This window comes from Ochotona princeps, chromosome 13 (assembly GCF_030435755.1).
Source record: "Ochotona princeps isolate mOchPri1 chromosome 13, mOchPri1.hap1, whole genome shotgun sequence".
In the NCBI taxonomy this organism is placed as follows: domain Eukaryota; kingdom Metazoa; phylum Chordata; class Mammalia; order Lagomorpha; family Ochotonidae; genus Ochotona; species Ochotona princeps.
Window position 1 is genome coordinate 68,903,793 of NC_080844.1, and position 27,802 is coordinate 68,931,594.

At 56.8% G+C, this 27,802-nt stretch overlaps 1 protein-coding gene across 2 annotated transcripts in view; it reads left to right on the forward strand.

The window, feature by feature from the left end:
- INPP5A (inositol polyphosphate-5-phosphatase A) overlaps positions 1-27,802 on the forward strand; it is a 122,295-nt gene that overhangs the window by 45,047 nt on the left and 49,446 nt on the right. For both annotated transcript variants that reach the window (XM_058671663.1, XM_058671662.1), the window contains exons 3-4: positions 6,019-6,119; positions 9,464-9,551. In XM_058671663.1, coding sequence (XP_058527646.1) covers positions 6,019-6,119; positions 9,464-9,551 — 189 coding nt within the window. The remainder of the gene's footprint in view (positions 1-6,018; positions 6,120-9,463; positions 9,552-27,802) is intronic.

Here is a 27,802-nt window from a genome sequence, read left to right on the forward strand (position 1 = left end):
AAATGGAGGATCTCTCTGTAAATCTGCCTTTCCGATAAAAATAACCTTTTAAAAAGAGATCAATGTATTTCTGGTAAAGCAGAGGGATAGAGGGGATGACTGTTGGCCAGTCCCCAGGTGGGACTCTGACTGCTTGTGCTTGGCAGGCTCCTGTTGCTGGGGTGTGCCTGATGGTGGTGTTGGCCGGTGTCGGGCTTGGCGAGGGACAAGAGCAGCATGGGGCGAGTGGGTCTCCCCCGTGAGCACTCAAGGAAGGGTCTCAGTGTGGTTGGCTGAGTTGAGTTCGAGGGCCCTTAGTGGAAGAGGCTGTGCCAAGAGGACTGGCTTGGAGCAGGCACACCACAGCCAGGTGTCTTCCAGAACCAGAGAAGCCAGTGTCTGTGGACTGAGGCCTGTGAGGGTGCACGGCCATTGATCCCTGGTGCTCTCCTGGAAGACCTGGAGGCAGGGAGTGCCTGCCGCCTCCAGGCCCATCCTGCGAGGAGGCCTGCAGGGTGGGTGGGCAGGTCCAGCACCCTGCACCACGGGGGGCCTGGCTAGTGCCCCACCACCCTCTCTCTTTGCCCAGCAAGAGGTCCAGCCTTGTCATAGTGGTGGGCTGAGTGAATGTGTGAGGAGGAGGACAGAAGTGAGAGCTGGGAGTCCAGGGTGTCTATGGGGCAGGGCATATGGGTCTGTGCAAGAGGGGCAGGAATTGCCACCTTCCACTTGCTGTGGCAGCCCTTGGCAGTGTGCACATTGGAGAAGCTGCCATCTGGGAAGACAGCTGCTGGGCAGGCTCAGGGTCGTGGGTGAGTACTCCTGATTATAGGCAGCTCCCATGGTGTGAGGTGGTGGCCACGGCTTGCAGACAGGCTGTGGACTGGCCTCTGCAGATCCCCTGGGAAGCACGCGGCATCAGAAGGGGCATCTCAGGCAGCCTGCCCAGCCCCACTCAGCGGAAGCCTCTAAGAGGGACCCAGGGACGCGGTGGCCCAGGTGCACACCATGGTGCATCAACGGTTACATCCCCAAGTATAACCCTCGTGCTGCAGCAAGGCTGGCTGAGGGAGGGCCAGGCAGGCAGGTGGTCAGTTGGCAGACGGGAGATCCAGGCAGGTGGGCAGTGAGTTGGTCAGCAGGCGGGAGGTCCAGGCAGGTGGGCAGTGAGTCGGTCAGCAGACAGGAGGTCCAGGCAGGTGGGCAGTGAGTCGGTCAGCAGACGAGAGGGTCAGGCAGGTGGGCAGTGAGTTGGTCAGCAGATGGGAGGTCCAGGCAGGTGGGCAGTGAGTCGGTCAGCAGACGGGAGGTCCAGGCAGGTGGGCAGTGAGTCGGTCAGCAGACGGGAGGGCCAGGCAGGTGGGCAGTGAGTCGGTCAGCAGACGGGAGGTCCAGGCAGGTGGGCAGTGAGTCGGTCAGCAGACGGGAGGTCCAGGCAGGTGGGCAGTGAGTCGGTCAGCAGACGGGAGGTCCAGGCAGGTGGGCAGTGAGTCGGTCAGCAGACGGGAGGTCCAGGCAGGTGGGCAGTGAGTCGGTCAGCAGACTGGAGGTCCAGGCAGGTGGGCAGTGAGTTGGTCAGCAGACGGGAGGCCCCCTGGCCCCATGATTGGGTGGGGAGGTGATGGGCCTCGGTCGTGCCACCCTGGGGTGAGGAGGTGCATCCCACATTTTCTTGTGGACGACTGCCATTCTGCTGGCTGTCCACTGTGCTTCAGACTTGACTTGCTAGCTGTGGGCTTGGGTGGTTGCTGGCCAGCAGCTGGGCAGATGCCCTCAAGGCAGCACGAAACAACATGGTTGCCTTGCCTCTCGCTCACAAGTGACTGTGGCACTGCCAGGAGCTCTGCAGAGGCTGCAATGGGGGGAGGGGCGCGGGCACTGGTGCACAGACGGCCTGGCCCTGTGGCCATGTGCCTGAGGTCCTGGAGGGAAAATGTGCAGATGGGCATGGGATGCTGGGGGTGTGGCTCTGAAGCCACCATGAGGTCAGGACACTGAGTGGGTCTGTGTTTCCACTGAGAACCATCGGTGGCTCTGTATGGCTCTCTGGCTCTGTGTGGTTCTCCGTGGCTCTGTGAGGCTACCTATGGCTCTGTGTGGCTCTGTGAGGCTCTGTATGGTTCTGTGTGTCTCTCTGTGGCTCTCTGTGGTTCTCTGTGGCTCTGTGAGGCTCTCCGTGGCTCTGTGAAGCTCTGCATGGTTCTGTGTGCCTCTCTGTGGCTCCGTGAGGCTCTCCGTGGCTCTGCATGGATCTTTGTGGCTCTGTGAGGCTCTCTGTGTCTCTGTGAGGCTCTCTGTGGCTTTCCATGGCTCTCTGTGGCTCCCTGTGCCTCTCTGTGGCTCTGCGAGGCTCTGTGTGGCTCTGTGAGGCTCTCTATGGCTTTCTGTGGCTCTCTGTTGCTTCCTGTGACTCTCCGTGGCTCTGTGAGGCTCTCCGTGACTCTGTGGCTCTGCGAGTCTCTCTATGGCTCTGGGAGGCTCTCTGAGGCTCTCTGTGGCTCTGTGAGGTTCTCTGTGTCTCTGTGTGGCTCTGTGAGGCTCTCCGTGGCTCTGTGTGGCTCTCTGAGGCTCTCTGTGGCTCTCTGAGGCTCTCTGTGGCTCTGTGAGGTTCTCCGTGGCTCTGTGAGGCTCTGTGTGGCTCTGTGAGGCTCTGCAAGGTTCTCTGTGGCTCTGTGAGGCTCTCTGTGGCTCTCCATGGCTCTCCATGGCTCTGCGTGGCGTGCAGTCCCATCTGGCATGGATGTTACTTCTGTTGCTCTTCTCTCTCTCTCCAGGACTGGTAATGCAGCTGCTCTTCCTTCTTTGCTCATCTTATATTTTCCCTACTCTTTCTTTCTCTTTCTGTCTGTCTCTGTGTCTTTCTCTCTATGTGTCTCTCTCTGTCTCGCTCTCCCTGTGCCATTGCCACTGTCTTATCTTTTTCTGGCATGGATACCCCTTGCTGGGTTCCCCCCCCCCCCATTTGCTGGGCTCCTTGTCCTGCTTGGTGACTGCTTTGCCAGGGCTGCCACCCCCCCATTGGCTCACGCCCCCCCATTGGGTGCTGGAGGTTTGTGCGGGTTCATTCTGTCTGAGCTCGGTTCTCTGCCCTGTGGTGCCTCTCTTACACTGCATGCCCTTAGATGACCGCTACAGCTGTTCAGCACTCTGATCCCTGGCCTGCAGCGCCCCCTGCTGCCTGCTGCTGATCCAGCACAGCTAAGCGTGGTGGAGCTTACTGTTACCCTGATCTACACCCTCTGGCCCAGGCCTCTCTGTTTCTGACTTCTTCTGAGAGTGGTGTCCCAAGTAGTGGCATTCGTCCCAGTCCCATCTTCTCATCCCAGATCTGCCCATTCTTAGTGGATTTGCCTGCTTTCTGGTGTAGCTGCCTGGAAGTAGAGTCCCTGAGTGGACATTTTATCAGCTACGAAAGCACAGACTTGAGTGCAACGTCTAAAAACAAGTAGTTTTCAGATGGACTGAATGACAAAATGAGGACTGAGCAAAGCTCAGCAAAATTGAAGAGATATCAACAGAAAACCAAGCAATTGAGGGAAGAGAGCTTTATAAAGGAAACAGTGTCAGACCTGAAGGAAGATAACAGAAAAGCAAGGTATGCAGGCAACAGCTCTCCCTGTGCCCTGTGCACTGAGCACTGAGCAGCCCTCCCTGTGCCCTGTGCACTGAGCAGCCCTCCCTGTGCCCTGTGCCCTGTGCACTGAGCAGCCCTCCCTGTGCCCTGTGCACTGAGCAGTCCTCCCTGTGCCCTGTGCCCTGTGCACTGAGCAGCCCTCCCTGTGCCCTGTGCACTGAGCAGTCCTCCCTGTGCCCTGTGCCCTGTGCACTGAGCAGCCCTCCCTGTGCCCTGTGCACTGAGCAGTCCTCCCTGTGCCCTGTGCCCTGTGCACTGAGCAGCCCTCCCTGTGCCCTGTGCACTGAACAGCCTCCCTGTGCCCTGTGCCCTGTGCACTGAGCAGCTCTCCTGTAGACCTTTGCACTGTGCAGTGTGCAGTCATTAATTGTACCTGGGATGTAGCCTGAGTACAGCATCATTGGGCTTTGCCTCTACGATGTCCTGATGTGCTCCTCCTATATCAGAAATGGTCTCAATGCTTTGTACAATCTCCTGTGCTGAGTTCCTGGGTGAGTGTGACAAGTTCTGATATGTGTGCATGCGGTATGCGTGTGTGCACTTTGTGCGTATGTACAGTGTATGTGCACTCTGTGTGCATTGTGTCCCTGGTGTGTGTATGCAGTGTGTTCAATGTGTACCTGGTGTGTGTCTGTGCAGTGTGTTCAGTGTGTGCCCGGTGTGTGTTTATGCACAGTGTGTGCAGTGTGTGTACACATACAACATGTGCAGTGTGTATATGCACAGTGTGTGCAGTGTGAATAGTGTGTGTGCAGTGTGTGTACACATACAACATGTGCAGTGTGTATATGCACAGTGTGTGCAGTGTGAATGTGTGTGCAGTGTGTGTACACATACAACATGTGCAGTGTGTATATGCACAGTGTGTGCAGTGTGCATAGTGTGTATGCATAGCTTGCAGTGTGTGTACACATACAACATGTGCAGTGTGTATATGCACAGTGTGTGCAGTGTGCATAGTGTGTGTGCAGTGTGTGTACACATACAACATGTGCAGTGTGTATATGCACAGTGTGTGCAGTGTGCATAGTGTGTATGCATAGCTTACAGTGTGTGCATATGCACAGTGGGTGTGGGGACACATGGTGAACCGTGAGACCCATGTGCCTGGCCAGGGCGCTGCCTGTGCTTGGACAGGCTACTGCTGTGATGGCCAACAAAGCCTTATTGCACACAGCCCAGGCCAGAGGACAGTGCCCTGCACATGTGTGTCTGGTTGCGCAGTCACTTCTGCTCTCCAGGGAAAGCTCTGTCGTAATGGAAGCCAGAAGCTGGTGGCAGTCCCTGTGCCTCTGTGCTTGTGGTGACAATCTGTTGTCAGGAGACAAACAACCTAGTGCCTGCCTGGGGCAGGGGTGGGACCACTATGTTCTGGGTGACACTGGAGTGTGGGGCAAGGCCTCCAGCAGGTGGGTCACTGGCCATGACACTGGCCCAAGGCTCAGCTGTCAGGCTGCTTCTCGGTGACTGACTGGGCAAGTCACTGCAGGGACAGGACACTGGCATACCTGAGGACCCCTTAAATAGTGCCAGCACCTCAGGATTTCCAAGTGTGCTGAAAGTGTGCATATACTCACACATGTGCCTGATGAAATGCATTCCAACATGCAGGAACACACGAGAGCAGCTGTTACCTTCCTGCATGGGCCTAGATGCTTGTGTGCGCCCAAGTGAACAGCAGACGCTCACACCTGAGTGCGCCTGGCTGCTAGTGTCGGGCATTCTTCTGAGGGCTTGTCTGACTTGCTTGTGTTTGGAGTAGCTTTTCTAGCTACTCTGCAGTTCCTGTGTCCTCTTCTGGTCGTTGAGAAGCACACACTGGGCTACTGAAGAAGACTGGACTGGTTTACAGCAATGCGTGGGTCTAGGGTTCAGTGCAAAGGCAACTGGAGGGTAACCATGGTGGGCTGGCTCTGGAGCAGAGACACAGATATGTCTGTCCCTGTGTCTGGCTGGCCTGGCCTGGGGCTAACTCAGACTGTGGCTAGCCCAGCCTGAGGCTTGCCTGGTCTGTGGCTGGCCTGCCTATGCCTGGCCTGGCCTATGATTGGCCTGATCTGTGGCCCACCTATGGTCAGCCCGGCCCTCGGCTTACCTGGCCTGTGGCCCACCTGGCCTACAGTTGGCCTGGTCTGTGGCTTGCCCGACCTATGGCTAGACTGGTCTGTAGCCAGCCCGGCCTGTGACTGGCCTGGCCTGTGGCTTGCCCGGCCTGTGGCCGGCCTGCCTGTGGCTAGCCTGGTCTGTGGCTGGCCTGACCTATGGCTTGCCCAGTCTGTGACTGGCCTGATTTGTGCTGGGCCACTTGTGGCTGGCTTGGTGTGTGGCCAGCCTGCCTGCCAGCTGGTTGTGCTGAGGGCCATGGTGCTGGCTCTATACCTGACCCTATGTGCTTTCACCCACAGGTCGTACACACCCACAGGCCCCACTTCATGGCCCTGCACTGCCAGGAGTTTGGAGGGAAGAACTACGAAGCCTCTATGTCCCACGTGGACAAGTTCGTCAAGTGAGTCTTTGGGGCAAGGATGGGTGCTGGGGAGGGTATGTGGTAGGGTGTGGTTCCATCTTCATCCAGTGGTTTCCACAGGATGGCCCCAGGCCATGGCTACCTGATCCCTGTGGCCATGGCACAGCTGTGCTTGAGCCTGGGGATGGTGGCCCTGGTGCTGGATTCACAACCCACAGGGGTAGGTGCTGGCTGCTGCATGTGGCCCTGTCTGTAGGCGCTCGAGGAGGAGCCACTCACTGGGGCAGACATGCCTGCACGTGGCTCTGTGGAGAACTAATCCACCCCAGTGCTGTCCAGGTCTGGGGGCAAGGGCAGAGGGGGACATTGAAGGTACAAAGGAGGCAGAGCAGAGCTCCAGTTACAGGTTGCAGGTCTGCACGTGGGGCGCCGTCTGCCTGGCCTCCATCCTGTCCCCTGGCTCTCCTAGGTTCTGAGGCCCCAGGCTGCCATGGCCCACTCCAGGCACTGTTCCACCTGCTTCATCTACCACAGCAAAAGTGGACTTGAGCTTGGCATGGGGCCCAGCCAGGCGGGAGCTGGTTCTGCATGTGTGGTCCAGGTCTTATCCCTTGGCCCTGGTTGCCACCTCTCTGCCATCCCTCAGCTCCATCTATAACAGGAGTTGACGTGACAAGGAGGGTGTGCCACCTGGGGCTCAGCCGTCCCTACTGACGGTGGCGCCATCTACAGCTGGGTCAGGGTGAGGCCTTGTCCTCTGCCTTGTTGGGGCCTGAGCTGCGCTGTGGTGGAGGCTGGCTGGGCTGGCCTGGAGCCTGCCCCTTCCTGCGCTGTCTGGGCCAAATGGCCCTGGACATGAATGTGTTGGCATCAGCAGCTGGCCTCATCCAGGGACACGTGGTCCACCACTAAGTAATTACCAGAACACAGGCATGCCTGATGCAGGTGGAAGTGGGAAATGCTTCCTTGGCTGAAATGTGGAGGCTGCCTGAGTAAACATGAAGGCAGCCCCCATCCCAAGACCCCTTCTGCCTGGGGACGGGACATCCTGCCCCAGGGACAGAGCTGAGCCTGTGCTGTCGCAGGTGCACCTCTCCTAGCCACGCCCTGCAGGGAAGAACTCTGCAGCAGCACCATGAGGCTTGTGTCCCCTTTGCGGGTTGTGCTACCTGTGCAGGATTAGGAGAGTGCCGTGATGCAGTGAGGGGCCGTGTTCCTGGTCCCTGTGTCACATGTTTGGGGTGCTTACATTGGACAAACCCCACAGCTATTAGGAATCTGTAGTGAAGGGGTCGAGCCCTGTTGTGCTGTGAGAAGTGGGAGTGTGCGCAGCTGCTGGGACAATACCAGAAGGTGGAGTCTGTCGCCTGAGGGGCCTCTGCACCCTGCACTGTGGGTGACGAAGGATTTCAGTTGCATTGGCCCCAGGCCTGCGAGAGGAAGGCAAAGGGTCCTCGTTGAAGCTGTGGGTGTGTGCGTGGTGTGAACACAAGGATGAGGCGGACGCGTGCGTCTCGCAGTGTGGCCCACTGAGGCAGCAGCGCAGGCCCACAGGCCTCGGGGGTGCGTGCGCAGCCATGGTGGCTGCGGCTCCTGGGGCCTGCAGTACCTCTGCTGCTGCCAGCTGCATGTTTGTCTGCGAGATGCTGAGGTGCCGGAGGCTCCCCGAGCTGCCCGGCAGCCCTGGGAACGTTCTGGGCGTGGCTGTGGGCACATGTCAGCTGGTGCCGGTTATCTCAGCCCTGTGGGTCTGAGAAGGCCTTTGTCTCGGCTTTGAAAGGTGCTTCTGTGGGCCCAGCCCCAGCTGCTGGATGTTTGCTCGGCCGAGGACTCGGCTCGCCGTCCCTGCGCAGCGTTGTGCGCCTCGTGCCCGGCTTCATCGCCCTGTGTATAATGCGGCTTTCTCCCCGGCGCCAAGGCCAGCTTGGGTACTGCGTCCCGGCAGTTGATTACCTCGCCCTTCAGCTTGATTTTCTCTCTGCAGCCCATGAGTTTATTGTTTCAATCAAACTCTGAGGAAATTTGTCCGTCGTTTCCCCATGCGTCATCTTGCTTCCCACTTTGTCCTTTTGGTGCCTACACTGTCCCTACACGTCTGTGTTTGCTCCTGCTTGTCTCGGGCCCCGCAGGAGCTGGCTTGCTCCCACAACCGTCGCTGGCCACAGCTGCTGCTTCACACAGTGAGGGGTCCCATGCACATGCCAGGGCAGGGGGCATGGCGTAGCTATGGCCAGCGTGTGTTGCTCCATGTCTGTGCCTCGCCATCTGCCTACCGGTCCTGTTGGCTGGCGTGTCGCCTGTGCCTGGCCCCTCCCACACACAGGATCCTGTGTGTCCCTGTGTAGTGGCCATGGCAAAGCTGAGGAGGTCACCCCGGGGAGGCTCCCCCCGCTTTAGGACAAGGTCCTGCCAGAGTCCAGCTCCAGCTGAGGTTCGGAACTCGTGAAGTGTGTGTGGAGTTGGCACAAAGAAAGAAAGAGACGGACCACCAGAATTCCTTGATGATAGTGGACAATGCAATAAAGCCGTCCGCTTTATTTATACAGAATCAGTCAAACTCTGGCTCAGACTTTTTACGTCATGATCAAGTGGGTGTTTCTAAGGACAACCCTGCCACCTGCTTTACCCAAAAACAATAGAAATTCCTGCTATAATTCTTATTCTACAACCTAATCTTGTATCACAAAGAAAAGGAGAACCTAAAGATTAAGGAAAGAATGAAACCCTAAATACAGGTCCCTTGATTAGCATAAGGTCAATGGGGACAGCCAAGACAGTAGGAATAATAGAAGGCCCTTTTGTAAGACATTATTATTGACATTAACCTCCAAGCTCACATTGTGTAAAAAGCCAGTCTCACAGTAGCAAAAATGCCTGGACGGATTAGAATTCTTCTGCAGGGTGGTCTGGTATCCATGCAAAGGAAGGTGGAGCTGCATCCAGGTGGCTGTAGACATCCGCCGGGCCCTGCCTCAGCGGGAAGTTCCCTGTGGCCCTGCCTACAATGCAACAATGTCTTCACACCCTCGTGTCCCCCACATCCACTGCACGGACCCCAACAAGGCCCAGAGAAGGCAAGAGAGGAAGTGCCAGCCCTTCCTGGAGTCTGAAAAGTCTCACCCCACTCCCGCCTGGCCGCTGCTGAAGGACAAGCTTGGCCCAGGCAGCTCCCTTGGGGCCTGCCTTCTCTGATGGGAGCAGACTTTGCAGGCACACCTCTGGGCATGTGGCCCTGCACCAAGGGCGAGCCTGGCCGGAGGCCTGGGACTCTAGCTGTCTGCAGCCTGGGACCCATGCCTGGCACTGAGCACGGGCCGTGGCCCGGGTCCTAGGTCGGCGTTGAGCCTGGACCCGTCTGCTCATAGAACCTGCTTGCCTTACAGGGAGCTACTGTCCAGTGATGCCATGAAGGAGTACAACAGGGCACGAGTCTACCTGGACGAGAACTACCGCTCACAGGAACATTTCACGGTAGGAGCCTTGGTGCGCATTGGCTGCCACCAGGTGCCCGGGGCCAGACAGGGAAGGTGGTGGGCAGCCTGCCCGCAGTGGGCAGCTCAGGCTGCAGAGGGAGGTCGAGGGGAGCCTGTGAGGCTGTAGATGCCCAGAGTGGCCTCAGCGGGTCGGAGGACACAGATGCCCAGGCCCAGAGCGAGGCCAGGGCTGGGCTGGCAGCAGGGGGAGACACTTCCTCTGCCAAAGGCTCAGGCTGTGCAGCTTTCTCTGCCTGGTGATTGGATGCTTTACCCGTCTCCTGAAACCAGGCCCTGTGGGAGATGCCGAGGGCCACTGGCAGCTGGGGAGAGGTGACCCCAGGGCCGAGAGGGGAAGGGGATGCCCGTGCTGGGCCTGAGCCCTAAGCCGCTGCCTGGACACTGCCCCTGCACACTGTCCCAACTGCCCTCTTGCGTGCTCATCTTGCTGCCAGGAAAGGGTGTGTCCTTTGAGTGTCCTCTAGGTGGTGCCCAGGGGTGCTGGCAGAGCTGGGTTGCAGTGGGTAGCAATGTCATCCCCTCCACAGCTGCCCTAACGGGTGCCCTTGGCTGTCTGCTCAAAGACCATTTACTGTTTCCAAGATTGATGGTGTGAAAGCAATATTTTTAGCTGAGTCTGGTTCAAATAATAGGCCATTAATTGAAAAAGGAAATTGAAATGAATTTATCTCGTACATAAATGCTGTCACAGGTGTTAATAGGAATCAGAAAATAGTGGCCTCTTCCCAGAAGGCCATGGGCCCTCAGGCAGGCTGGCAGAACAGCCCTGGGCCTGGGGCCGAGGAAGGTGACCTGTGGTGGGCGGCCACACCAGCAGGTGGCGCCAGCGCCGCGTCCTGCACCCAGAGTCCTCTGCTCCCGAGATGCTCAAAAAGCATTTTTTTGTACTAAAAAAAAGGAAGGAAGAAAAAGTAAAGGAAAAAGGAAGAAATCACCAAATTGCTGGCTCACACGAGGCTTGTGTGGTGCTGGCATTGCCATGAGCTTGTTGTGCAGGCTTGGGAAGCAGGCCTGACTCTGCCGGCTCCCTAGCCCGGCCTGCGGTCACCCTGGAGGACATGACCCTGTCCTGCCCAAGCAGGGGTGGAGGTGAGCACACCACTTTCCTTCTGCTCAATGGGTTTTCTGCCACATCCCAAATGCACACTCCATCTCACAGTGGCTCAGATTTCAGGGGCCAATGAATGCGGGGGGACCAGAATGTGACGGCCTTGGTCCTCCCAGTGGGAGGGGACCCTGTGTGCCCTGGGAAAGCCAGGACGATGGGCCTGGGCTAGAGCCCCCCGCAGCCTGGCCATGGGGGACAGTTGGCCTGGGATGGACACCCCACTGCAGCTTGGCCATGGGGGACAGTTGGCCCCGGGTGGAGCCCCCCACAGCCTGCCATGGGGGACAGTTGACCCGGGACAGACACCCCACCGCAGCCTGGCCATGGGGAACAGTTGACCTGGGATGGACACCCCACCGCAGCTTGGCCATGGGGGACAGTTGGCCCCGGGTGGAGCCCACCACAGTCTGGCCGTGGGGGACAGTTGGCCCCGGGTGGAGCCCCCCGCAGCCTGCCATGGGGGACAGTTGACCCGGGATGGACACCCCACCGCAGTCTGGCCATGGGGGACAGTTGGCCCCGGGTGGAGCCCCCCGCAGCCTGCCATGGGGGGCAGTTGACCCGGGATGGACACCCCACTGCAGCTTGGCCATGGGGGACAATTGACCCTGGGTGGAGCCCCTCGCAGCCTGCCATGGAGGAGAGGTGGTGGCACACCCTCAGCAGCTCCGGGCAGGTGCCGTCATCCGGACGATGCGCTATCCCCAGGGTTCCTGCTCTGCATGGGCGTTTGGGAATGATGGAGCACAGCGAAGCAGGCCACTCCTGTGTCCCCTGACCTCCACCTGACAGGGCCTCCGCCCTCTCCCAGCCGCCGTCCCAGGCCAGCCCCACTTCTCTGGCCATCATCCTATGGCCGGCTGGTCCTGCCCTGTGGTCCTGCTTGGCCTTCAACCACAGAGCCACCCTGTGAGGGCAGTCTGTCCAGTAGCATGGCCTGGGGGGCATCCATGTGTGAGAACCACATGTTGGTACCCTGGCACACACCATGACTTGGAAGTTTTCCAGAGAATGCAGTCGCTCTGACTCAGCCGTGTGACACCCGTGGACACGAAGGGGCTCTGTCAGTTCCTTGGTGAGCCACAGAGGACTTTGGACTCCGAGTGCTGGGATGGTCCAGGCCAGGGTACTCCGGAAGGGACTCATGCTGCGTCTGGGAGGATGATCCAGCTGGCGAGGTGTCACCGCAGCCCGGCCCTGGGAATCGCTGCCCACCTGTGGCAGCACGTGGGGCGTGCCACAGCAGCCCTAGCTGCCGGCGGCACAGGCCGTCTCCTGTGCATCGATCGGGCCTCCAGCAGCGTAGAAATCTGTGTCCAATTTCCCCAGCTGCGCGAGGGTCTTAGAAAACGCATCACTTAGCGCCTGAAAAGCCAGGCTATCAACAGAGAGCCACTGGGGAGCGACGCTTGGCGAGGGAGTGACTGCAGATTTATCTTGGTGTAATTTCATTGCAGGATGAACATTGTTAGAGCAAAGGCTTGGCTGCAGCTCCTGCAGGAGCGTGGGGCTGTGTTGGGCACAGGGAGAGGCCCCGAGGGTAAGCTGGGCACTCACACAGTGGTCTGGACCATCGTGCAGGGCTCCGGGGCCTGCGGGACCAAGGCCCGGGGCCTGCGGGACCAAGCCCCAGGGCCTGGACTGAGCCTCCCACCAGGATTCAGCTCAGAGCCATGGCCACCCGAGCCTGTGGTTGGATGGACGCAGCCTGACAAGCTTGTGGGCCACCTGAGGTGACTGAGGTGCTGGTCTGGCAAGTTAGGCTGAGTCAGGCCCCTGGATGTGGTCAGAAGGTGCCTGGGTGGGCCTAGTGCCACAGCCTCCAACCTCACCCTGCATGGGAAGCCCTGACTCTTAACAGATGCCCTGAGGGCAGGAAATGGATGGACTCACCACCCAGACAGACCCACACAGAACCTGCTGGGAACCAGCTGCCCAGGGGCTTCGGGCATGTGTGGACGGGGGGGCGGGATGACTGCTCTGGGCAGCGTCTAGATGCAGGCTGCTGGTGACCTTGGTTCTGGAACAGCTCTGGGCCCTGGTGGGGAGTGAGTGAGGGGACTGGCCTGTGCCTGCATGGAGGGAGCCATGGCTTTAGGCTTCCGGTCCAACAGCAGAGCCCAGTGGAGCAGCTTCTCTGGGGCCCTGGCACAGCCTGTGTGTCAGAATTGCCGGCTCTGCCTCACTTGGACTGAGGCCTGCCGGGAAGGACAGACCCGAGTCTCTGTCCTTTGCCACCGTCATGATGCCATGTGTGCCAGAGGGGGCTGTCCATGGGGCGTGAGCAGCTAGGTGAGTCCTCACACGGGGGTCAAGACTCCAGAAGCCCCCTCCTACATAAAGGGCCTCCTCCCTGCATTCCCCCACCAGGCAGCTGCTGCACGTGCACATGGCATCCATAGCTGTGCCCAGTGGTGCTATTCACCGGGTCATCCTCGTGCCCCACCCCCCCGCCCCAGGGAAGGTTCCTTGCCCAACCTGGCAGAGCCAACCCGGGCAAGCTGAGCTCCTGACTCCGGCCTCCCCACCCTTTCGTGCCTAGCAGCGGCTCCAAAGTTGTAAGGGAGGGGACCGTGTGGCCGAGGAATGGGGTGGGCTGGTGATCCAGGGCTGACGCCCACTCCCGCAGTGCCCTGGCAGCCCCTCGCGGCCCAGAGACAGGCCTGATGAAGTGAAAGGAGCAAGATTGGTTTTCCGAGGGCACCAGGCCCTCGGTGCTTAGCTAAATCACGGGCTGTCGGCGGTGCTGACGGTAATGACCTGCTCCCGGCTCGGCACCGCAGCCCCGAGGGACCAGGCGCTCTGCATGGGCGGCGGCACCGCCGCGGTGGAGGTGAAGCCGTCGTATTGATCTTTTTAGCACTGAAATATGAGCCACTTCGCTCCGCTCCTCGCTGCTGCAATGTGAAAAATAATAACTCGGATCCAAATTAAAAATATTGATCTCGGGAAGGTGTGGAAAGTAAATAAACACTGAGGATGTTTTCAGGTCAGCCGAGGGACGGCCTCCGCAGTAAATGTGTCGGCACATCAGGGGCCGGGCCCAGGCTCTGTTTTTGCTTTGAATTGATTTTTCATTATTTACTTCCTAAAAGTGTTGGAATTTGGTCTCCCGTGGTGAAATCCCACTGTTTGGGCAAATTATTTCTGTGGGGCTCATGAGGAGCTCCTAATCCACTCCCTCATTGATTGATTGATTTTTGACTCAATAAGCCTGCACTCCTCCCTGTATTTAGGACTTCTATCATAATTTTTTATACATTTAGGCTTGACTTTTTTATTTCCTTCTAACTGATGAGCTCATGCTGGGCTATCAGACAGGTGGGGAAACAGTTGACACAAAGTGAATTTTGCCATTGGTGCCAGGCCTTCTAGAGAGGGAAGGTGTTTCCTGGCTGAGGGCAAGCCTGGGGACACATTTACTCAATAGGCTCAGCTCAGCACCCTAGGGCGCCATCCTGGTGTGCAGGGTCTGTGGGCTCAGCTCAGTGTCCTGGGGCGCCGTCCTGGTGTGCAGGGTTTGAGGGCTCGGCTCAGCTCAGCTCCCTGGGGTGCCGTCCTGGTGTGCAGGGTTTGAGGGCTCAGCTCAGCTCCCTGGGGCACCATCCTGGTGTGCAGGGTCTGTGGGCTCAGCTCAGTGTCCTGGGGCGCCGTCCTGGTGTGCAGGGTTTGAGGGCTCGGCTCAGCTCAGCTCCCTGGGGTGCCGTCCTGGTGTGCAGGGTCTGAGGGCACATCGCAGCACCTTGGGGTGCCGTCCTGGTGTGCAGGGTCTGAGGGCACATCGCAGCACCTTGGGGCATCGTCCTGGTGTGCAGGGTCTGAGGGCTCAGCTCAGCTCCCTGGGGCACCGTCCTGGTGTGCAGGGTCTGAGGGCACATTGCAGCACCCTGTGGTACCGTCCTGGTGTGCAGGGTCTGAGGGCACATCGCAGCACTTTGGGGTGCCATCCTGGTGTGCAGGGTCTGAGGGCTCAGCTCAGTGTCCTGGGGCGCCGTCCTGGTGTGCAGGGTCTGAGGGCACATCGCAGCACTTTGGGGTGCCATCCTGGTGTGCAGGGTCTGAGGGCTCAGCTCAGTGTCCTGGGGCGCCGTCCTGGTGTGCAGGGTCTGAGGGCACATCGCAGCTCCCTGGGGTGCCATCCTGGTGTGCAGGGTCTGAGGGCTCAGCTCAGCTCCCTGGGGCACCATCCTGGTACACGGCATTTTGGAATGGCTTGTGCTGTGCAAGTCAGGGTGTCTGCTTCTGCAGAAGCGTGAAGAGCAGCTGCACTCTATGTTGCCGGAGCATCCCCTCAAAGTGCTGTGAACCCCACCTGTGCCTTGGGGCTCCCAGCCGGAAGGTGGGGGTGCCAGGAGTTTGTGGGAAGACACAGAAAGTAGGGTGTGGGATGGGGTGCTTCTGGGATGTTTGCTTGTTTTTCATTTTATCAGAGGGACTGAACCAGGGAGAGCCAGAGAGCTCCCTCTGTCCCCAAGTGCCTGCCATTGCTGGGGCCAGGTGGGCCAGGTATTTGAGACAGGCGGCCAGCATTCAGCCACTAGAGCTGTCACTGCTGCCTCCCAGGTACACAGGGACAAGAGACTACAATGCAAACCCTGGCACTCAGTGTGTGCTCGCTTCTGTCTGGGCAGCGTCTTGCTCTCTGTGCTGGACACTCGCTGCTGTGTGGTTTTTTTGTGTGATTACAAGTCATCTTGGAAAGCTTGGGAAAGTGTGCCCTGTCCCGCTGTCACAGGCAGTGATGAGGCTGCATAGGTCCTCCAAGCCTGGCAAATAGACATTCTCGGCTGGAATCCCTGGGGAGCTGGAGCCACTGAGCCGAGGGGCGGAGCCACAGCCTCTGCCTGGGGAACCTGCAGCTGAACACCCAGCCACCCGAGAGCTGGAGGACGCTCATGTCTCTACCCGCTTGGAGAGTGACCAGTGGCCACAACAACTCTTTCTCTCTGGCCTCTCTAACTCTGGTTTTCAAATAATTCTTTCTTGGAAGTTGTATTTTCAGATGCATACAATCTGAAGAAAAAATGATGCCATTGGCATTGTCAGAACAATGATGCTGGCCCAGGAGGTGTGAGGGCTTGGCAGGGAGTTCAGACATCTGTGTTGGCCACCTTGTCACGGAGCCGGTTCTGTGGATCCCTCAGTAGGGCTTCAGCTGACTTGGAAGCCATCGAGCTACGCTGGGGCCTGGTCCCCAGCGCCCAGGCCCTCCCGGGTGTCAGAACTGAGCTGATAGAAGGGGGCAGCAGCAATGGCTGGCAGGAGGAGACATGATGTGTGGTTCTGCTGTGCAGAGCGTTTTAGAGGTAGAGTGGCATGTGTCAAGAGGGTTGGGGTTGATGCCCGAGTGTATGTGACTGTGAATACAAGGAGAGGGGAGGCTCCATTGTCGCCACGGAAAAGTCACTAGTTGATGTTGGAGACTGGGAATATTGGAGATAGAGATTAAACAAATTGTCTCTGGGAAATGGAAGACCAAAGTGGACAGGAGCTATTATTTTCCATAATAAGCCTTGTGTTTCATAAACATGTGAAAACAGAAGTGCTTATGGTGAGCAACTCCCGCATGTTGTCAGTCAGACAGGCCTTCAGAAGGAGGGGTCAGAGGCCACGGCACGGCCTGGGGGAAGCACTTGTAATGGTCAGGCCGGGCAGTGAGGAAGGAGGCCGGAGCCCTCTCTGTCCTCTGCAGGTGTGGGGGCAGGGCTGGAGGCAGCGGACACGTCAGGGGCAGGTGGGATGCTTCCGCTGCAAATGCCCATTTGACCATGTTTGAGGTAAGTAGACGGAAAGTTTTATTTTGTTTTATTTTATTTTATTTTGTGTTTATTTTGTGTTTTTTCTCTCTCAACTCAAACCAGCAAGCAGGCTGGCCCTAATGAGCACTAATAGAAAGGTGGATCAAACCCTGGCGGGGTGGCCTCCTGTGCCGACTGGGAGGAAGATGAGGGTGGCCTCCCGTGCCGACTGGGAGGAAGATGAGGGTGGCCTCCCGTGCCAACTGGGAGGAAGATGAGGGTGGCCTCCCGTGCCGACTGGGAGGAAGATGAGGGTGGCCCCCAGAGCCGACTCAGAGGAAGATGAGGGTGACCCCCAGAGCCTACTGGGAGGAAGGTGAGGGTGGCTCCCAGAACCAACTGGGAGGAAGATGAGGGTGGCCCCCAGAACCAACTGGGAGGAAGATGAGAGTGACCCCCAGAGCCAACTAGGGGGAAGATGAGTTGGCCCCCAGAGCCGACTGGGAGCATTCAGAATGGGCTTGTTCGCATCCCTAAAGTGTTGTCATGTAGTTATGGTTTGTACTAGCTGTCAGCTTATCAATGATGCAATTAGAAGTTGAGATTTAAGTAACTACTATTTCTAATAGTATCAGAAAATGTGCAATATTTAGGCGTCGGGTCAGAGACACACAAGACCTGTAAACTGGAAGCCATGCCAGCTTGATCCAGAGAATCTTGCTCGGTGAAGTCAAGTGGAGAGATGGAGGAAGACGTGGTACCTTAAGGTGCCGTTTGACCCTCGTCTTCCCACAGACGCACTCCAAAGACAGGAGGTGGCAATCTCTCCTTCGCCCTTTTCCCTTCCTGGCCCACTCTCCCTGACCATGTCCACGTGTGTCTGCAGTTCTCATCTTCTGGATAAACCTTATCACTTTCTTAAAAAAAAAAAAAAGATTAATGAGATGCTGATTGTCCAAGTCTGAATGGATTGAACCTTCTGAGGATGGAAATCGTTGGGTGTGTCTGAAGTCTGTATGGAAACACGGAGGGCCTGTGCTGTCTGCTTCAGACCGATTGTCCATCCACAATGTTCAAGCCGGTGTGGTGTTTCCATAAAAGTTGATAAGCCGTCATAGGAACTGGCCCGGCATTGGCTGCTGAGAGAGACATCAGGCAACTCGACAGGAAGAAAACGCTTTCTGGTGATGTTGCAGGGACAGCCATGTGACCACATGCCAGGGCAACCTAAAAAATAAACTTGGAGTGAATAAACCCCCTGCAAGGTCTCCTAGGAGAAAACCTTAGTGACTCAAACAAAGGTGCTGGTGTGGTGGGGATGCCAGTTGACATCTGTGTTTCGTATCCTTGTCCCTGGCCTTGAGTCAGCCCTGCTTCCCATTTCACCTCTCTGCCAGTGTGCACCCTGGGAAGCAGCATTGAGAGCTCAGACAGGTGGGCCCCTGATAACCGCATGGGGGAGTATCCTGGCTGTGGCCTCAGGCTGCCCTAACCCTGGCTGTTTGGGCATTTGGGGAGTGAACTAGTGGTACTTCTTGTTCTCTCTGTCTCCTCTCTTTTCTCTCCCTCTTTATCCTCTCAAATAGATTACAAAAAAGGGCGGGGGTTAACATGGGACAGAGCAGGGCATTGACCAGGTGTGCCTGGGCTGCAACACCCAATAGTAACAACCAGTTGGGCAAGACCACTGTTCCTGCCAGGAAAGGAGGTGGACTAAGTCAGCCTGGGCCAAAGACCTACCAGTGTGTGCAACATTTACCGCTGGGAGGAGACCTGAGAGCGGAGTTTCAGGAACTCCTTTGTCAGGGCACAGTTCATACAGGTAAATGCAAGAACCAAGGCAAGGAGCACCCCAGACCAGGCCAGGTTGTAGTACCCACAGGCATATGTGTGGCTCAGGTCTGGGGGTGGACCAGGCTGGGCCAATTCACAATACCCACTGGTAGATCTGAGAACCAGATTGGGGTGCAGGAAAGGCTGGGTCAGGCTGCAACACCAGCCAGTTCACATTAGGGCCAGGACTTGGGGCTGACTATGCTGGGTTGGGCAGCAGCACCCGGCAGCATGAGCCTGAATGGGGACCGACCAGGCTGGGCCAGGATATAGTACCTGCTGGCAAATGCCTAGGTAAGGCGGGCCATGCCAGACTGGATCACAGCACCCATCAGCACACATGAAACCTGGGGGTGGGAGAGGGAGGTGTGCAAGCCCAGTAGGAGTAGCAGGGACTGCCCTGCTGGGCCACTGCTCCTGCTGGTGAGCAGGAGAGCTGGGACTGGAGGCAGACTAGGCTGGGCAGGGCTCTAACACCTGTTGACCTACATATGAACTAGATTAGGGGACAGCCAGGCCGGGCTAACCAATTATGGTGCAGGCATGATTCAGAATAAGGGCTGGCAGGTTGGGCTTTGCTGCAGCAAGTCCTGGGAATGGAGGCAAGTCATGTTGGGCTAGACTACAGGACCACCTGGAGAGTATAAGATGTGGGACAGGGGCCCAGTGAAGAGGCTGTGGGCACATCTCTGATGGGCTGCAACTTCCACTGGTGAGCATGAGAACCAGGACTGGGGATGGGCCTGGCTGGAAGGTGGTAGCACCCACTGACATGAGTGTGGGCTGGAGGGTGGAGTCGGTTGGGTTTAATTAGCCTTCCATGCCCAATGATGTATACGAAATCTGGATGGGATGTGGGGCAGACTGGACCAGTGCACTGCACATGCTGGCAGGCACTGGAACCAGAGATGGGGGACAAGACCAGTGGGGATTGTTGGGGGTCACGCTTACTGGGCTGAATTCCCACTGGTATGCATGAAGGCTGAGCATATGGCGGGCAGGGCAGGGCTGGCCCACAGCACCCACTAATTTGCAGAGGATGGAGGGAAGAATAAATTGATCAACTACCCCAGTGAAGCTTGAAGCTTGACAGCAAATTTCTGAGTAAATGGAGAACTGGAGGTGGACTATGTCAGCCAATGGACCTTGGAAGGATTTCCTCAGCCTTGGAGCAGCGATATCAACAGCATCTCAGAACTATTGAAACCACTTGAGCAGAAAGTGCTCCACAATGGAGCCCCTGGGATGACACCAAGTGGCTGTTCCCCATCCCTGGGTCCTGGGGGGGTTGGGAGCCTGGGCGTGGTTCCTCTTCTTGTATCCCCTCCCCCAGATACAGGAAGAAGAAAGAGAAAATGCGTAAACAATGGTCTCACCCACTTTCCCCTGATCCTCGACCCTTCCCACCCTGATCAACTATGTAAACATCATCTAAAAGAAAATTTAAATACTAATAACTAAATAAAATGGAACAGAAAAGCGTGAACTGTTACAAAAAGAAACTTATTATTTATTGAACTTCATCAAAATAAAAAGCATTTGTTCTTTCAAAGAGCTTCACAAAAAATAAACACAGGAAAGGATTTTTTTTTTCAAATCATATCCAACAAAGAACATTTTACTTGGAGTATTATATGTACGGAGTTCTTACAGCTTGATTATGGTAGAGCAAGCGACACAGTTTCTATTCCATCTGAATGGAGTCTCGCTAAGGTTCAGAGATGTCAGACCAGCACATGGCAGAGCCCCAGCCTCGCTGCAGCGTTACCCGCTAACTGTCACACTGTTCCACCGACAGCTTAGACTGCAAACTGCCGGGTGTAGGGAGCACATGGGGGAACCGAACTCCCATGCTACAGCCACTCAACAACACCTCAATTCTTTAAGCGTTTAAATACATACCTTCCAAATGACCCAGCCATTCCCCTCCTGGGTGCTGGAAACAAGCCCATTCTGCACATAGAGTGGGGCGTAGGCCTTGGAAGCAGCTCCGTCCAGAGCCGCCAGCACTGCCACCTGCAGCTGTGTGGGTGACGCACCGAGTCCCACCTGCTCTAAAGACAAAGCACCCGGTACTACCAGCAAGTGAGCTGACTATCGGACAGACAAAACGGGTTTCTATGATCTTGCGTGTAGAATATTCTTAACCATGCAGACAAAGCACATATGGTCTTCTAGGTCGAGGGTGAGGAGCTGCAGGGTTAACGGGGAGCGAAGGGAGTAGTCATGTTTGCTGAGTCACCAGGTTGGGTGGAAGCAGGGCTGGCCAGCTCAGAGCCATGTGATGACATACTGTAAATCTGTGTAGTTGTGTGACTGTGGGTTGCATATGGTCGTGTGGCTAAAGGCTGATGGGGGTCAACACTGGATGGTTTGCTTGCAAAAGAAAATACTCCCTGTGTAGCCCAACTTGGTGTGCCATGGTGAGGGATTGGCATCCCAGCACAGGAAACGTACACAGGTACTATTGTTAGTACACAGGTACTATTGTTACAAAGTTGAAAACTCACTCTGTAGGACGAGTATGGCTTTGTTGGTTTTAAATGTGACTTTATGCCCAGTCAGCAGCTTTGAAGAGTGTGCTGGGCAGGCAGGTCTGTGTCCCGGCTTGTGGTCCCTGGATTTGAGTTATGTGGGGAAGCCGCTTCCATAGGCTGTCAAATTGCATTTCCACCTCCTGCTAGCTGATTTTCAGCCGCAGGTGTCCCCATGCCCCAAGCTTCCACACGTTGTGGTCAGCACTCTCTGGTCAGCTCCTGGACCTGGGCCGAGGACTGTGTGTGGCAGTGATGGCTTGGTGGCCAAACCCATATCTCCCTTCCACAGGCTGCAGACAGGCTAGACCTCCTGCCTCACACCACACATCCGTTTTGTCCCAGACTCTGCTGGGTCAGGTCCACATTTCCAGTACTTCACTTCCCCCTCGCAGGCTGCCCAGTGCCTGTCAGGAGGCACTGAGGGCAGGAGAGCATGTTGGATGGGGCAGTCCTGCATGCTGTCCCTACCTTCACGGGCACCTCGGACTCCATGCCATCTCCCTGCCCCCTCTCTGGGCTCTGGCAGAAGCTGAGCTAGGCGCCAGGGGGTGGCCGATCTGTCAGCGGCAGACAGGCATGGCGGAGGCTATGTCACCGCAGCCTGGGAAACATGCAGGAAATGTATTGGGGACAGGCTGAGAGATGGAAACGCTCTTACGGACTTTCCAGCTTGTTAGCATTTTTTGACAGAAAATCACTGAGGCAGTGAACGTGACGTCGCCACGGTTAAGTCACAGCTCAGCAGCTTGCTCTCTTCCTGTGGCCTCGGCCATGTTTCCTTTGCTGCCACCATGCACGCTGCTCCTGCCCTCACTGGTGATTCCCGCTGGCTTCTGGTGGGAACCCCCAGGGACCTAGAGAACTGGTGTCTGTCTCACAGCCGCAGGCTGTGGCTGTGTTGTCCCTCCACCTCCAAGGACAGCTAAAGGCTGCAGCTGCGGACTGCAGGCACACCGAGGGTCCCCCTGCCTAGGACTCGCCTCGATGCGGGCTGCCTGCCAATTGCTCTCTACCGCAGCCATTCCCCAGCGGCTTTTGCAGCAGGGGACAGGGGTCACATGCCTGTGGGGGAGGTGGGGTCTTTTCCCAGCCTCATGTGGGCCCCCAAGCTGAGCACCGAGCTCTGGTGACCTGCACAAGAACATTGCGTGGACTTGGCCGTTACTCCTTGACAACTGTCCGGGGTTCCGTTCTGAGGCAGGGCTGCGCATCCGGCTGCAGGGTTCGGTCAGGACGATGATGGCCATGTCCCTGCGACCTCTGCTCTCCAAGGGCTTGTGTCATTGACACTGGGAACATTAATTTCATTTTGTTGACCATTGTCCCTTGCAGGGTCCTGCCCGGACTGGGCTGCTACAGAGGATGGGTTTGCTCTGTGTGTCCTCAGCTGTCCCATGCCAGTTCCAGGGTCTGGACCATAACTGTCCCTCTTGTTTGGGGTTCGTGTACGTTCAGCTTGCTCTCAGTGGGATTGTACTGTTTCCTTTTTTGTCATCAGACTGTGTGTGTGTATCAAGTGGGGGTGACTTGTGACTGCCATCCCTGGGTTCTGTGTAAACATAGTTTGTTCCATTAGTCTCATCACCTTTGCAGAGAGGAGCTCATCAGTCAGGGACCACCCACACCTGGTCAAAGTGTCCACTTGTGGGACTGCAGGCCCAGTCCCTGAGGGACACACTCAGGGACTATGGCCACAGCTGTGTAGCTGGGCAGAGCAGCTCCCATCTTGCAGGGAACAGCCATTCAAAAGTTGGCTTTGGGGGCTGCTTGACCTGTGGGACCCTAGGAAATCACAGGCATAAAATACCCTTCCCAAAAGCAAATTTACTCCATTTTTCCCTTCAACTTTATGTGTCTTATCAGTTTGGAAATTTCTCTCACTGTGTGTTCTTTTCCTGGATGAGGGGGCGTGTCCCCGTCTCACCCTTGTGAGGGGGCGTGTCGCCTGTCACACCTGGTGAGGGGGCGTGTCGCCTGTCACACCTGGTGAGGGGGCGTGTCCCCGCCTCTTCCTGGTCTCCCAGATCTACCTCTGACTCTGGTTGGCTGCCCTCCTCACCTCCGGACTGCCAGTGTGCGTTTTTGCATCCTGTCCAGTTTCTCATCTAGGAACTGAGAAAATGACTGTTCCTTGTATGTGTTCTGCAGAGCTACTTGAACCATCATTCTGCAGTGAGGAGGGGCTGTGTGCAGTACAGGAAATACTGGGCTCTTCTGACCACGTGGGTGACGTGGTAAGGGGGTGCCAGCCCTCCATGCTCCACAGAAAATGTGACATTTCAGCAATTCAAGCAGACGTTGTGGGTTCCGGAACAGCTGGATTGCCCTGACGAGGCAGGCAGCTCCGTGGCCTTGACGGTGCTGCTCCTCCTGTGGCACCCCCAGGAGCAGACGTACGGGAAGCCCCAGGGTGCGCGGGAAGACCAGCCACGCAGCATCCGGGAGTCATTCATGTGCAGCAGTCGCACTTGGCTCCTCGTGAAAGTAATGCTTGGCTGTCAGGTTCTAGTGCTGACATGACAGATGGAGTGCAGCCATGGCAGCTGTGCCTGAGAGTGGTCCCCAGCGGGTGCTGTGCGGGCCCCCCATTTGAGAGTGGTCCCCTGCGGGTGCTGTGCGGGCCCCCCATTTGTAAGTGAGCTGGGATCAAGTGTCTGGAGAGCTCGCGGGGGCAGCTGGGCCGTGTGTGCTCTGGTTGTAGGAGGGTAAACATGATTGCTTCCCGTCCGCTTCCTTTGATTAACGGCCCCCACCCTCTGCCCGGCCAGGCTGGATGGCGGGTCTCCTCCAGGCTGGCCCGTTGTGTTTTCTCTCTTGTAGGGATCCAGAGTGTTGGATAGGACTGTGCTGGTCTACCAGATGCCGTGACCTGACCCAGAGGCTGCTGCCAGGGTGGGTTGCAGTCAGGTTGTTTAATCAATATGGGCTGTCCTTCTAGCCGTTGTAATTGTTTAAAGGGTTTTTTAACGAGAGGGCACAAATCTAATCAAGCCATAACTGTTGTGTTTCATTCTGGAGTTAAGTGTGTTTTTAAAACTGTAGGCCTTGTTTAGAGTCTTCTCCCAGTTTTCCTCTATTATCACAATAATTGAGTTTGTAGCTGGAATTAAATTTATCAAGTTGCGTTACCCTCTTTAGAAATTGGATAGACATGTTGGCAGGCGGGGCAGAAGCGAATCCCGCCAAGGAGGCCCCAGCAGCATGGCCAGGCTGAGGCGCGGACCGTCGGCTGTCCCCCGGACACTGGGTAATTTCTCCTCAATCCCTTGTGCAAATAATGACATTTGAATCGAGCATTAACAGGCTTAATTACTTTAAAATTGTCATTTTAATTTACACTGATATAGTATTGATCATACAAGCAGAGATTAAGCTGTTCAGTGGAGCGGATGACGGGGAATTAAACATTAAAGGGTCCTCGAGGGGCTTTGCGCTGCCTGGCGAGAGCCGAAGAGGGATGGCGCTTGTCGGTAATGAACTGGCGGCATGCGGGGACATGAATCTCGGGCTCTTGGAGAAGGGGAAATAATGGGGTTTGGGAGCATTTCCAGGTTATTCATTCGCTGCCATGCGCCAGCTCCCCAGCGAGTCCCTGCACCGCGGAGTGCACAGCGCTGACCTTCTGAGTGCCCGGGACGCACGTTGGAGTGCAGCAGCTGCAGGCCTAGTGTTCACAAGCCTGTGGTGTTTTTCCTGATTGCTAGCTAACATCAAGCGCAGGTGTTTCAGTTTGCGGATATCCTGCTGTCTGTAGGCCCTGTGGCTTAGGGGCCTAGGGCCCCACGTGCTGCGCCCTCCTCAGATGGGCGCCCCTCACCCCTCCCCCACCAAGCTGGCCCAGGGCCCCACGTGCTGCGCCCTCCTCAGATGGGCGTCCCTCACCCCTCACCCCTCCCCCACCAAGCTGGCCTAGGGCCCACATGCTGCGCCCTCCTCTCAGATGGGCGTCCCTCCCCACCCCCACCAAGCTGGCCTAGGCCCGCGTGCTGCGCCCTCCTCAGATGGGCGTCCCTCACCACTCCCACCAAGCTGGCCTAGGCCCCACGTGCTGCGCCCTCCTCTCAGATGGGCGTCCCTCCCCACCCCCACCAAGCTGGCCCAGGGCCCCACATGCTGCGCCCTCCTCAGATGGGCGTCCCTCCCCACCCCCACCAAGCTGGCCTAAGGCCCGCGTGCTGCGCCCTCCTCAGATGGGCGTCCCTCCCCACCCCCACCAAGCTGGCCTAGGCCCGCGTGCCGCGCCCTCCTCAGATGGGCGTCCCTCACCACCCCCACCAAGCTGGCCTAGGCCCGCGTGCTGCGCCCTCCTCTCAAATGGGCGTCCCTCCCCACTCCCCGCTCCCCCTCAGAATGTGTTTTTTGCTTTTTCTAAATTCCAGAGGTAAGGGCCCAGTAGCAAAAGTCCTCACCTTGTACACGCCATGATCCCATATGGGCACCAGTTCATGTCCTGGCTTCCCATCCAGCTCCCTTCCTGTGGCCTGGGAAAGTAGTAGAGGACGGCCCAAAGCCCTGGGACCCTGCACCCTCATGAGAGACCTGGAAGAAGCTCCTGGCTCCTGGCTTTGGATCAGCTCAGCTGTTGTGGCCACTTGGGGAGTGAGCCAGTGGATGGAAGATCTTTCTCCTTCTCCTCTCTGTGTATCTGCCTTTCCAATAAAAATAAATGAATCTTAAATAAATGAATTTCAAAAAAAAAAAAAAAGAATTTCAAAGGTAACTGCCACAGTTAAGGGTGTATGGTTCCCGTGACAGGAGTCAGGGGCCCTGATTTTCCAGGCTGGGTCTCTGGTGTTCTGTGCCATCACCCTGCCACAGTCCAGGTGCTGCCAAGGTGGCAGTTGCAGGACCAAGCCCATCCTGAAGTAGGCACCTTGACAACTGGCCCTGGGCCAGTTGACGCACATCATGTCTGCTGACCACCGACTGTGCCACTTTCCTGGGGTTAGGTCATAAAAACTGAGGCAGGTGACTTGATAGCCCAGTGGGGAGTGATGCAATTCTTTATCGCTATCCATAATGGCTGTGTTTTAGACAGTGGTTAGAGATTTAATTAAAGCATGATCTGGGGAATGAAAGAATGCCGATTTTCTCAAGCTCAGTGCTTGGCTGCGCTGAGTGTCGGGCTGGCTGCCGGGGCTGCTGCCGTCTCCGTCTTCAGTAGGGTTGGGGTTAGGGTTGGGGTCGGGGTTAGGGTCAGGGTCAGGGTTAGGGTTGGGGTCCGGGGCATGTCATCTCTGCCTTCAGCAGGGTTAGGGTTGGGGTTAAGGTTGGGGTTGGAGTTGGGGTTAGGGTTAGGGTTATGGTTGGGGTTAGGCTTGGGATTAGGGTTGGGGTTGGGGTTAGTGTTGGGGTTGGGGTTAGTGTTGGGGTTGGGGTTAGTGTTGGGGTTAGGGTTAGGGTTGGGGTTGGAGTTAGGGTTAGGGTTAGGGTTGGGGTTGGGGTTAGGGTTGAGGTTGGGGTTAGCATCCGGGGCATGCACTGATTTGTGAACTGCTGTTATAGCCTGCCATCACCATCATGCTGAGGGCTGTTGATTTTTTGGCCTTCCTGAAGTACCATCAAGTTCTCACAATGTCGTGTTCCTACATGTGCACTCTCACACATATGCTGTCACACCTACATGTTCTCACACACGCACACTCAGACCTCCACATTCTCACACTGCTATGTTTGCACACATGTTTTCACAGCTCATGTTCTCACATGCGCCACTATTGCAGCCAGCTGTTCCATAACATGTTGTTCCAACCAAGCAAACATCCTATGAATTTAGCTGTCCTGTGTCCTGGTTTACATCAGGGGAGCTGTGGACACAGAGAAAGACTGAGCTGGGTCACATAGCCCCTGGGGTCATATTCTGCTAAAGTGTGGCCATCCTCTCGCTGAAAAGCTGACTTCTGTAATGGACTTGCAAGACACTGTTACTACGTCCTTAGCTTGGTGACCTTTCGATGCTGTGGGACGGCTAAGGAGCTCGCTGCACAGCCTGCGTGGGCTTCTGACAGGGTACAGGCTGTGAGGCCCACCCAGCCCTTCTGTGCTCAAATTGTCAGTCTGATTCCTGGGATGTCTTTTTTCTGCCATGTTGTCTCTCCCCGCTACAATTCTGCTTTCTAGTTGCTTCTGCATGTGGCCTTCCCTGTGTAGTTGCCCTGGTGCTGTGGCCCAGTGTAACTGTGTGTGCTTTGTGCCATACACACATACTTGGAGCACTCTGCCTTGTGCTGAGCTCTGCCCAGGGGACCTGCCATTTCCATGCTCAGCTTCCTGCCCTGGCACTGCTGGAGCCCATAGTCGGAACTTCCCACCCAACTCCTGCCTTCTCATCCCTACTTTCCTGCCCACCCTGTGCCTCCTGGTGGGTGCTCTAGAGTGTGGTCAGTAGTCCCTTCGAACCCTCTTCCTGGTCCTCTGCCCAGCCTGGGGAAGCCCTGCAGATGCAGCCTGCTCCGTGCCTCAACCGCCCTGTCCCCGGGCACGGTGCTCCTCCCACGCACGCCCACCGCAACGCTGTGCGAGTCTTCCTCTTCCTGCTCCTCACCCTGCGTCTCCCTCTCTCCGTGTCCTGTAGAAATTTCCTTGCAATGTCTTTTTTTTTTTTTAAATTTCAGTGAAAATGATAGATAGTCATGTGGTCCAACAGCCATGTCAGTGCAGGGAGCAGGTGACGGGCAGGGTGCTGGCTGGACACTCGTCCTTTCCCTGGGTTCTGTCGGGGGTCTGATTGATGGCCAGGCCATTAGCGGGAGGCAGCTTTCTTTGGCTACCTTTTCCCATCAAGGTTCTCTGTGATTTGGCCTCAGGAGGAAGGGAGGGGTCCCTCTTTGGGTAGGTGGGGAGCAAGTCTCCAATAGCTACTCCTGGTGACAGGCCGCTGCTGCTGGGGCGGGGGGTGCAGGGCCAGCCAGCAGCTCTTGGTGGGATGCCTGTCCTGGGTCCACAGGAAGCACTCAGCCTCAGGGACCAGAGACTGAAGGCTCTGCTGTGGGAGCAGGAAGCCCGTGGGTGC